This window comes from Trachypithecus francoisi, unplaced genomic scaffold (assembly GCF_009764315.1).
Source record: "Trachypithecus francoisi isolate TF-2019V2 unplaced genomic scaffold, Tfra_2.0 Lachesis_group1, whole genome shotgun sequence".
Taxonomy (NCBI): Eukaryota; Metazoa; Chordata; class Mammalia; order Primates; family Cercopithecidae; genus Trachypithecus; species Trachypithecus francoisi.
In genome coordinates, this window is record NW_022681454.1 from 105,307,609 (window position 1) to 105,320,307 (window position 12,699).

General features: G+C 36.9%; 1 protein-coding gene across 7 annotated transcripts in view; it reads right to left on the reverse strand.

The window, feature by feature from the left end:
• Nucleotides 1-224: 224 nt before the first annotated feature.
• Nucleotides 225-12,699, reverse strand: part of COL25A1 (collagen type XXV alpha 1 chain) — a 452,942-nt gene continuing 440,467 nt past the window's right edge. For all 7 annotated transcript variants that reach the window (XM_033214966.1, XM_033214965.1, XM_033214964.1 and 4 more), the window contains 2 exons: nucleotides 6,722-6,760; nucleotides 225-3,128 (listed from right to left, as the gene is read on the reverse strand). In XM_033214966.1, coding sequence (XP_033070857.1) covers nucleotides 3,126-3,128; nucleotides 6,722-6,760 — 42 coding nt within the window. In that variant the 3' untranslated portion in view covers nucleotides 225-3,125. The remainder of the gene's footprint in view (nucleotides 3,129-6,721; nucleotides 6,761-12,699) is intronic.

The window sequence follows — 12,699 nt, forward strand, 5'->3', positions numbered from 1 at the left end:
CATGAACTTTAAAAATAAAATCACACACTAATGATTTAGGAATGCTATTAAGCAGGGAAATAAAATTATCCATAGTAGTTGCATTGTCCATAGAGAAAAAGGAAAAGAAATACATTAGCACCAAACAACATACATGAAAAACAATTTTAAATCTAAAACACATATCAATTTGCCATCCTTTAATGTTTTATCAGAAAAAGAAACTGACCTTGCCTTATTTCCAATGTGTCTTTCATGTATATTTTCTCAACCCTCTATCCAATAACATACATTAAAGAAATCTTTAAGGAAAGTATATTATCTATCAACACATATCAACAAACACAATTCTTTCATTCATTTAGAAATTATTTAAGAATTCTCTATATTGATGACAAAATGGGTGCTTGAAAACATTGTAGTAACAAAAGTTAAAGATTATCCATTATGGTTAAGACCTAGCAATTCCACTGAACAAGGAGGAGTATCGTCATCCCTTTGTTTTTCCCAAGGAAATAAATGTAATGGAAGTTTATAACCTCATTTAATCATGAAATAAGTCGATGTTGTGAAATCAGTTATAGAGCAAAAACTCAATATACACACAGGACAGAACAGTATTCTTTGAAGGGCTGTATTTCAAAACAAATTTTTTGTACATAAAGTGTTTTTCTTTTGATGTTGAGGTATCATCTCCTGAAGCTGTGCAAGTTTTAAATAGTGATCCATCTCAATCCACCTCTTTCTACTAGAGAAGCAGAAAAAATAGATAGAAGGGAAAGAAATACAGCCACTGGACACTGTAGTTTGTTTTCCTGAAGAGAATGTCATTCCACCCACTTCAGTTCATTTTTCCAAACCATTTAAGACAAATTGTGTCAGACATTGAGCAATACCTTATCCTAACACCATGCCATACAAGAAATTGTTAGAAAATGCTCTCCATTGTTTTCAAAATGCTAAACTGGCTTAGGGGTGTGGAATGTTACCCAGAAATGTTACCAATTAGACTGATCTAATAGTTTAAACATCTTTCAACTTTAAAAATGTAATAGAAAAAAAAAGAAGATGCCATTTTGTATGACCATCATTTGGTTACATAACATAAATGAGGTCATGAGAATTTTAGGTTTCTTGTCTTATGGTTATATCTTAACTATAAGCCAATGATGAGTTAATTTATCTTCTGGTGGTGACACCTATGCGTGAAACTAGAAATCTTCCCAGAAGACAGCATGGAGTCAGGAGAGAAATTAAATTCTCTAATGGGCTGAAAAGGTGCCTACTCCTCATTGATAATGTTTCTTTTAATGTAACACTTCCACTTAGAATAAGCCATTTCAAAACATGCTACCAACTCTTTACTGTGCAAAGAAATGTTCCGTCTAATACGGTTAGGTAAAGTTTGAGCAAGTAGATGAAAAATACTCTCTTTATGGCAACTATATTTCACAGCTTTCTGAGATCTTAGATTTGGTCTGTGGATATGAGGATAAGACAAACATTTAGAAATGTTAAAAGGAGAAAGAAATCTAAATATAGACAAAACTTAAAACCATAAAAACAGAAATTAATATTATCAAATGTGACAAAATCTTGGCTTTATATTAACTGATAATCTCCATGTACGTTACATTCATCATGTAAAGAAAGTCAAAACATACTTAAAAATGTGTAACTTTCATGCTTTACAATGATTACACTGAAAGTGGAGCTTATTTTATACTCTATCCAATTACCCAAAACAAGAGAGAAGTTAGTAAAAGGTCATTTTGACCATTGGAGCCAAATTATTATGATTTGAAGTCTTCTTAAAAAAATTGTTCAAAACATATGTCACAAAAACTGAAATGAGTATTTTTTCAATATTCCTGGGACTAAAGAAAGAAAAAGGAAAAAGCATTAAAAAGAATGAAAAATACCTTTCTGTTTCTCAAACTTTGTAGGAAATGTTTGACATGGGTTGGATCTTTGGAGGAAGGAAAGCTCTCACAACTTTGGCACAGATGTCCCAGTAAGCGCTCCTACACCATCGGGAAAGGTGATTTTGGCTGATCTCTTCTCAGAACATGTTATTTCTTCAGCAACCCAAGTTTTGGTGGGATGCACATCCCTGTTTCCTCAGGGACAAGGGCTCCCATTCCAAGAATCTCCTATTCCAAAAGAAGCGCTGTGCCTCTGTCATTTTTAAAAGCACCCATATTAACACTTGCTGAAATTCAGTTTATTTATATATATTTTTTAAGTCTGTGGTTCTGCATGTTTGCATTTGTAAACCTCTTTCCTACTTGGTCACACGAGAGACAGTGCTGGAGGCTGAATCGGCCCTCTTCCCGTGTCTTCACTGCCAAGGGCAGCCCAAGGAAAACCGGCGGCAGCAACAGGCTCAACCCCTTCGTATTTCAACCAAAGTGGCCATGTGAGCCCACAATACTGGAAGCTGTAGATCTGCAGTCAGGACTGCAACTCCCTCAAAATACAAGACAAATTGTGTGTGTGCTCTCCACCACCTTATCTCTTTTTGGCAATAAGCCATGGTGTAACCCCCTTAAGATGACAAAAGGAATAAAAGCTCAGATGTAATCAAAGGACTCGTGATCAGCATGCTAGCATCTGAAGTTGCACAGCAAGCAGGTTTGGCACACAGTCATGCTTTTTTAGTCAGTTTCAATGGGTAGTGTAGGTATGAGTCAATGCCAACATGAAAGGTGAATAGGAATGTGATAATCAACTCTAAAATCAGTCAGTATAGTACATTTTCATAGCTTTGAGCCCATATTTGGTCACCATTTCATGTAAACTATTTCATGGCACTTTTTGTCCATGCAATTAGCAAGCCCGAAGAAGGAAAATAGCTAGTACAATCAATCATTATCTACCACTGATTTGTCCATATAAATACGTATCTTCACATAAGATAAAGAGATACTGATCTATGTTTTTTGCAGGCTTCTCACTGATTTCACAAATTGCCCAATTTCAGATGTAAGTGGAGTAAAAATGGACATGTATACTATTGCCAGCAGGAAGAAGCAGCCCTATGTAAACATATCTCAGACTTGTAAAATCTGCAATTCAGTTTTCAACTATAAATATTAAAAGAGGACCATTATATATACAACTTCATGCTTGAAAGGTTAGATTCATCACTGCAGAAAAAGACAACAAAAAGATAAATACGTGGAATTAGTAGTCTTGAATTAAAATTTTAAATCAATATTTATTTTAAGAAAACTGGTAGAACCTTGAATAGAGTCTATAAGCCAACTGACTGGCTACCAATGAGCCAATTGATTATCTGATATGTGTGCTATATATTACTTTCTAAACTCCAAGATGTCACGGCAATTTCCATCTGAGGTTCATTCCACATTTTTCCTTTGCCACTGAGAATTTTCGGGTGAGTGTTTTGCTCAGTAACTGTTCTGGGAAAGCAGAAAATTAGGATGTTTTTCACATATGTACCATAATTAAATTTAATTCCATATTTGTAAGCTACATAATCTTCTGCAAGCATTATAGTACAACTGTGGAAAGGGCTGAGGACTGACCTCGATAATGTTGTTTACTTCACCAACACCTGACTCTAATCCTCTGTTCTTCAGTTCTTGGTTCCTTCTTCCTTTTGCAAGCCTTGCCCACTGTGAATGTTATGCAAGGTAGACCTGCCTGTTGTCAGGCCTTCAATCTGTATTACAGGTTCCATTGTAACCTAAGGCACCACAGATTTCTGGTTTCTCACCTCTCTCTCATAGCAGTCATAATTACTAAGGTTTTCCTAGAACTGCATTAAGTCAGAGGTCTGAGGAACAGAGGTCTTTGAGATATACACTTACAAAGCAGATCTTAGAGACATCCTTGACATTTACTCAAAGAAAAATCAGTAAGTAGAATGTACAGACAAGGAGAATAACAGAGGTCTCTTCATTCACCCTCCACAATGCATGGAGTCATCTTTAAGTTTATTTATCAACATTTGTTTTTGTCTATTCAAGGAAAATAGATGCTCTGCTAGGTGTGCTTCGGAGGCTGCTTTCTAATCTTCAGAGATGGAGTTCACTCAATATTCTTGCCTGTCATGCCAATGCCAAAAATGTGTCTATAGGAAGCACTCCTTTTTCCAAACCCTCACTTATCTCTCTTAACTCTTCCTGTGTTGGTAAATTTAGAAAACGGAACTATATCTAGAAAGAAAACTAATTTAAACAAAGATGAAATAGTTTTGCATGTATAAATCATTGAGAGGAGCATAACCAAGAGGAGGTGGTAATCAGTGATTTATATGACTGCCACAATTTGAATTTTAAGTCAAGTAAACATTTGCCACTGTGCCCTACCGCCTAATAAACACAGCAGTGTTCAAAAGGGTGATAACACCCAAAATAGGACTCACTAAAAGCAATCCGCTGACCTTATTTTAAAAATATAATTTTAAAAGTAATTTTATTTGACTATTTTATATCACAGCTAAGTTGACCACATAAGAAATTTGAGAACGTTTTCATTTTCTAATTGTTTCTTTCCTTTCTGGGGATGGGTGGGAGAGGTTGATCAGAATGATTTGCATTTGTGTGTGTTGGGTGGGTGTGGTAAACAATACAAAAGTTTCATAATTCTTATTCTTTATATAAGAAGATGTTAGATTCATAAGATCTTTAATCTTCTGTAGCATATAGTGTCTATTCTGTGGAAAAATATGTATTTAAAAGGAAAATTTCTGATTTTCTAATAGTATTCATATTACTACCAGCTTTGGCCATTTCATGAACCAAAAAGATGATGAGTTCTTTGTTGCCATTTAAGGGTATAAACCCCTTTAAAAAGGCAGCGATTCAGAGGTGACTAAGAACGATTGTGAACCTAAGTTCTGAGTGGTGTCAGAAGGCTGGATAAAGCAAGCCTACCGCATCTCCTCTATGTGAAATGTGCTAATGGTTGGTTTAAAAAATCATTACACTATTAGATTACAGGGCAAAGGTTAGAGAGTAAGTGGTAATTTCAGCTCAAGATGGTATTAAAAATTCTGTGAACGGGGGTTATGATAGGGGAGAGATAGTTTTCTCAGGTGAAGAAGAACATGATGATAGGTCCATTTTCATGAGACCCACTTGACCCTGTATGTGATCAAGCTAATTATCTGACAGGCTGAAAACGGAGTATGGGAAGCTACTAAATAAATGACGCTACTGAGAGAGGTTTTACTTTCTCTGGTCAAGTAGGTGAAACTGATTAAGAAAGAGAGTGAGGGCCGGGCGCGGTGGCTCAAGCCTGTAATCCCAGCACTTTGGGAGGCTGAGACGGGTGGATCACGAGGTCAGGAGATCGAGACCATCCTGGCTAACACGGTGAAACCCCGTCTCTACTAAAAAAGACAAAAAAAAAAAAAAAAAAAAAAACCACAAAACTAGCCGGCGAGGTGGCGAGCGCCTGTGGTCCAAGCTACTCCGGAGGCTGAGGCAGGAGAATGGCGTGAACCCGGGGTGGGCGGAGCTTGCAGTGAGCTGAGATCCGGCCACTGCACTCCAGCCTGGGTGACAGAGCAAGACTCCGTTTCAAAAAAAAAAAAAAAGAGAGAGAGAGAGAGAGTGAGTTATTCAGGATTTTCTCACCCATGGAGTTGCTAAGGTAAGATGCAAATAAGAGAGTCAGGTTTCCCATCTTTCTGCATTGCTACATAGTTTTGCTATAATGTTGCTAATGAAGCATGCCTGTCCAAAATTACTAAAGAAGCCACAAGGTGCTGGAGAAAAAACTTTCAAAATGATTGAAGCATCTTGTGCATTTCCTCAACTAATTTTTATATGCTTGGAATGCTTTTATCCTTCAGTAGCATGTGCACAGCCTTTATAATTAGATCTTCACCATTATTGCATAAAGGTTTGGTATTCTCTGAATAGCACAGCTCATTCGGATGATCTCTTCCCTGCTTACAGTTTCACTGTTGCTTTCTATTGTCTCTCTCTCCCTCTCCTAGGTGTGTTACACACTAGTTCTGTGCTCTTGGAAGGTCCTTGACCTCTCTGAATTTGTTCCTTCATCTGCATCACTGAGGGTAATAAGACTTTATGGGGTCATTGTATGGATTAAATGAAATTCTCTATATGAAAAGGCTTATCATACAGCCTTTGCACATAGAAGGTTCTCTATAAAGAATAAACTCCATTCCTCACTGAATACACACACAGTGACTACAGGCAGTCATATGAAGAGGCTAGAATAAACTGATTCATAAAGGACACCCCTTAAATTTAATTCAGTTTCTCCTACATAACTCAAGACATCATTAAACAAATGATGCTTATATTTTTCTGCTTTCTCAGCTCTGTGACTATATTGACAGGGTTCTACCATGTATTAGCATGTTTGTCTGTGTAAGTAAGTATAAATAGAAGAAGAATCACAATTGAGAATAGGTTTAAACATTAGGAAGACAAAGATTTTGAGAGACAAGTAAAACGTTATCAGGGTGCACTGCCCCTTTCCATTCCAAATAAAAGATTAGATAGGGAAGGTTCCAAATTGCAATGTTTCCTAAGAATTGCATTAGCTGATCAGTTTAGGAAGAAATCAGCAGTACATATACTGATCAAAAGATATTCTGGAGATGAAATCTTTTGCTTTTTAATATCCAAACAACTCTTTGCAATGTCACATCCAAAGGTCTGTTCTGAATGGAAAAGGCTAGTGCAGGTTAAGAGAAAGGGAGAGTGCTTCTTTTGAGAAATTATTCAGTAAAGCCTACCTTTTGCCAACAGCCAGGCATGGGTAAGCCATCTGGCCCCTGTTTTAAAGAGAAGAAAAAGAATTCCTCAGGCTCCATAAGAGTGATTAAACTTCATAATTCACATGCTCAGAGGCTTAAAAATAAATTTCTACCCATTAGTGGCTTTGGTCATGGGCATCTCTTACTAATTAGCAACTCCCAATATATTACCCAGTGTTAGGTAAAATAAAGAAAATTCAAATGTTTTCCAGAGTGAGTACACATTTTGAAAACATATAAAGTATAGAAAATGTTATGCCTAATTTTGAAAAAGCAATTTACCAAGCATAGTGCTCTATTCGTATCTATATTTTCAGATAATAAATCTATACTCTTAATTTCATTAAAACAGGTCTTGCTGGTATCTCTATTAAGTAAACCAAAGTAACTTATCTTCCTGGTCACTATTAGACTATGGCTGAATTCATGATAATGATGAATAATCAATGATAAACCATTTCTATCTGAAGTTTATAGCTCTTCACATGCCAGTATGTTTCACTTTTCTATATTGAAAGTAAATACAGTAGAACATACTCAAATGAATTAGAAGACAAGCAGCCTATCTATATTTTTATGATAAAATATTATCTAGAACATTCATCGATTTCTCTATTTAAATTATTCAGAAGTTAACAAATTCTGAATAAAATAAGAGGTTCCTAAGTGTTGCAAAATGTATTTTAAAGTGTATGCATTCTTCAGATACAAATGATATAAATAAGGCAGGAAGAGTTGGTACATCAAGAGAGCATGCTTCTACTTTTCCCCCAACAAAATGATCATAAAATATGATTTATCATCAATACCAAGCAAACAAAGAACTAGGAACTTCATATTGAGATTTTCTAACTATAATCACTGACTGCTTAATTTTTAAAAATATAAATACAATCTCTTAAAGAGAAATATAAATTTATCTTTAAAGAATCATGCTTATACCTGAAGAATAATATAAGAACATGCAGACCAGTATAACCATCAATGCAAACATAAAAATTTTTACTTATACCTCAGAAAATATGAATATACTTTCATTTTAAATGTAAAAAAAAAGAACACTTTTGAAAAGCTTCATAAAATATTTGGGAAAAACTGGTAATGCCAGATTGGTACAAGGAGAAGGTTCAACCAGCAGAATTTTAGATTTTAGTATCAGGAGGATTTTGAGTTCATGCCAATGGAGATAAGGGAGTTTGGTCTACTTTAGGAAAGTGAGTTTCAAAAGGAGAGACCATTAAATTGAAAAGGTTATGTGACAAAGAAGAGGGTTGGGGCTGCAGACTCTTATCATCTTTAGAAGCTCAGAGAAGTTTGGTCCTCTTCTCTGTGGTCTCTTAAAGCATTCTCTTGAATTGGTTAACGCTTGACAACAGAAGCTGAATTCCGTAGGCTGGGCCTTATTTACAGCCTGATAGAAGTATAGCGAAAAAGTCAGAAATACCTTTATTTGTTTTAGAGAAAAAGAAAAAAGTCAAACTTAGGTGGAAAACCAAAAGCTATGGTCTAGCAGTGTCTTTGCATCAAATATTTTCATATAATTTTACTATGATCTTTAAATATTTATGGAAAAAATTCATATTCCAAAGAACACAAAAAAGGTGGTCATGTCAGTTGTGAGAACAACATCAGGAGATTAATTTGCATTCATTGATAGAAACGCGTGCTTGCTCTCTGACTCTGCAGAGTGGCAGAAGGAGCCTGTTCATGCACATGCACGTAGTGTGTTTATCATGTAAAGCTTGCCCAGAAAGCACCACTTTACACTGATAGAGGTGAACATGTAATAAAGGAACTGCATGCAGGGTGGTAGGAAAGAGAAATACTGTACCAATTGGCAAGGGGCATCCAGCCCATCCAGGCCAGGCTGGCCTGGCTCCCCTTTTTCCCCCTTAACGCCACGGAATCCCTGTTTGTAAAGATTAACTGATAATGTTACTAACACAAGAAATCACTTAAGCACAAATTCTGCAAAAGAAGTAACTACAACAGCAAAAGGCTGGGAGAGGAGCAACTCTGAAGGGAACAGTAACATCCAGTGAAGTTGGACAAAGTAAAATGGAGGGAGACATATTCCTACAACAGGGGCTTGTCTGCAAACAGTGGCCTTCTCTTTTGAGGGGTATGGAATAGGGCTGGTTCCTTTCGGATCTTACATTCAGGTTCCAGTTGTGCCATGATATTTGGGGGTTAAGAAACCAGGCAGAGCTAGTGGCCAGAGACAAGACGTGGAACATATCAGGATAACTGTGATAAATGTTTCTGGGTATCTTGAAGTCCGTGTTAAATGACCCCAATCAGAAACCCTCCTGTTACGGATCCCTCCAGCTTGCTCTTCTCCCATCTGATCCTCTCACACAAACATCTGGAGACAGTTCCAGGAGTCAGACATACCAACGGGCAGGGTGCATCTAATCCAGGAGCACCCTGTTCTCCTTTCTCCCCTTTAGGGCCCTTTTTGCCTTTCTTTCCCTTTTCCCCCTGTGGATACAAGGGTTTAAATAAAAGACAAATTTTATTTGGGGGAAAATAATGGTAATTCAAAAGATGGTTTAGGTAAGACAATTCTGGAAGGGCATTTACCACTGTTTTCTGATTTAGGTAAGGCATGATATTATAAAAGCTAACTTACACTTTCAGAGTGACAATGGATTCTGGGCAGGGGCATGTGGGATTTTATTTAAGGTATTCAACAAGACAGAAGGAGGCTTAAAAGCTGATACATCAGAAGTGCTAACTTAGACCACAATGTCACAGTCGTGAATTAGGTGTGTGAGTCACAGATCCTGTGAGGATGACAGGTACCAAAAGCATTGAAGCCAGTCAGTGGCAGATGAAGTTCAGGGAAATAATGGATACTTCACTCAGTTTTCAGTACCTGTCACCTTTCTTTTTTCTAATCCTGTAACAGATGAAAGCTGCATTGAACCAGAGGAAAAGGAAAGAATGTTAACAGTGTCTATTTCTTTGAAATGTATCCAACTTTATGATTGATATTACTTGTGTAACTCTCATTCAAAAATATTCAATGTCTTAAAATATGCTTCTATTTCTCTTAATATTTTTTATATCCTTTTGTTACAGCAAAACATTTTTTTAAAAGAAACTAAAAGCAAATACTTTCCTTATTAAGTCAGGTAAACAAATGTTAAAAGTGCTAATACTTTGCAGCAATGCCAACTGGAGAAACAGACTTATTTATAAACCTAGGGATCTTCTTTAATTCACTCTCTTACTGATCTCATGCCATGTATTTACAATGGTAAATGAGTTTCCAGCTTACTCACAATGTGACAAAAGCCAAAAAAAAAAAAAAAAAAAAATCTGTTCAGGAGAGGAAAAGCAGCTTGGACTCAGTAAAAATGAGGTAGGCAGGATAATTACATAGTGGGAATGTAGCTATGGAAATTAGTATTTAGGAATAAAGGTAAAGGTTGTGGGAAATCTGCATGGATCATAGGGCCAGAGGAATTAAGGAAAGGAGGCAAAAGGAGGAGAAGGAAGGAATGCACCTCAGCTGTTTTATATTAACATCAATATCTCTGCATATTTATAGACAGGGAGTTAGTGTCATGCAGAATTCAAAATACAATACATACTTAAATAATTGTATTCATTCTGTAATCAGGATGGGAGTTACAATAAAACTGAATAATCTCTGAAGCAAAGCAACATGAATATTGAAAGGTGAAAAGAGATACACATAACAGAAATATACGAGATGTGCATTCAAATTAATACATTCATTCTGACAGCATGAGCAAAAGCTCTTCGTTTATCTCCTGTGTGCCAAAAAGATTGCATCAGAAGGCTCAGAATCAAAAACACTTGGATTTCTTGAATATCAGGCAAAGAGAAATTCTCTGTGGCTTAGTTGATCATGATCAAAGACAATGATGGCCCCAGAAGCCAGGGTGAAATGAGAGCAGTTGTGATAGGAAATAAGATGGGAGGAACATTCAGGAGTAAGTTGATCACTCACTGAAGATGGATCAACATCCTTCCTTAACAAATCACTTCAGTACCATGACATAAAACTGATGTAAACTCATTTGGGTGAGCTCCTCCCTCCCAGAGGGCAGTGGACTCTTCTTCACATAGGTGTGTCTGAGACTGGGTGTGTTGGGTATTATTACTTTGGAATTCAATTCATTATTTGATTGGTAAATCAACTCAGATTAACCACTCAACAGAAAAATGTTGTCATATGAATGTTACTGTGCCAGACTATAGGTATCATTTTTCAGTAATATTTTAGTGAGCCTCAAGCTTTATGGAAAAGAAACACTACAGTATGAAGAATAACGTGCCAATGTTATTATTAGTCAGCATTGTTTTGTACTATGTACTGATTCCCCATGCAATACAAAACCATGTCATTGTGGGTATGAGTACATGAGAGTTCTTGATAACTTTTATTTCCCATGTCAAATAATTATATATATGAATTATTCTCATTTAGAATCAATTTTTGTAAATTTAAAACTTCTAATCATGGAAGCTGAACATGGAAATATTTTGTATGGGTGATTAACATTATTCTGAGGATCAAGTTTCTAGCTTTTATGCTTTCCTATGATGGTAATTTCTTTCTCGTAAACATGAGTATCCTCCTAATGGTAATTTTTTTTTGAGACAGGGTCTCACTCTTGTTGCCCAGGCTGGAGTGCAATGGTGTGATCTTGGCTCACTGCAACCTCCGCCTCCGGGGTTCAAGCGATTCTCCTGCCTCAGCCTCCCAACTAGCTGGGATTATAGGCGCCCACCACCACCCCCAGCTAATTTTTGTATTTTTAGTAGAGACGGGGTTTCGTCACGTTGGCCAGGCTGGTCTCAAACTGCTGACCTCAAGTGATCCACCCGTCTCAGCCTCCTAAAGTGTTGGGATTACAGGCGTGAACCACCGCGCCCGGTGGTAATATGTTTTTGCGTGATTAAAATTTTAGACTCATATAACCCATTAGGTAAATATAAAATGCATATATATATGTTTTTGAGTTTTTTTAGAGACAGAGTTTTGTTCTGTCACCCAGGCTAAAGTACAGTGGTGTGAGCATAGCTCACTGCAGCCTCAAACTCTTGAGTTCAAGTGATCTTCCCACCTCAGCCTCTGGAGTAGCTGGGACTACAGGTACATGCCACCATGTCCCACCATATTTTTTTATTGTTTAGTAGCGCTGGGAGTCTCGCTAGAGATGGGTTGCCCAGGCTAGTGTTAAACTCTATGCTTTAAGCAGTTCTCCTACCTTGGACTCTCAAAGCACTGGGATTATAGGCATGAACCACTGCACCCAGCCACATATCATCTTTAAAACACACTCATCTTGGGCTGAAAGCTTATATGCACAATTTATCTCAAAACACATATATTTTATAGTCAGAATTTATAATTCAGAATAAAAGAATTTTTTATACCTCAGTTTTCTTGTTTGTGAAGTGGGGAAAATAATGCCAACTTCGGGGGTTGTTATGAGGATTAAAAGACTTATCATATGTAAAGCCCTTGGGAAAGCACATAATGCTCAGTAAATGTGATGATACTGGTGATGAAGACGGGGCTTTCAGATAACCACTTACACGGGCTCTCTTACCAACGGGTGTAGGGAGAGTCTAAGCAATGCTTAAAGCCTAAAACTTACACCACAAGCTTAATAATCTTCTTTCTTTGACAACTCTCATTTAGCCTTGCTTGTCAACAGCTATGAAGGTCACTGTCCAAGAGACTTGACAGGGTTAAAGAGAGCAGGGACATAAATTAACCTGAGAAATAGAACAGGTTTAAATTTGTACTGTGAAATGTAGTTTCAGCCACTTTAAGATTTTCACTATTCTATTGAGGGATTGAGTTTTTGATGGCTTCTTTTGTTGTGTCCAATGTAAAAAATTCTCCTTAGATCTACTACCAGGTAAAAGACCCAAGCAAAATACTGAGAAAGGGGTGGTGGGGGAAGAGAGAG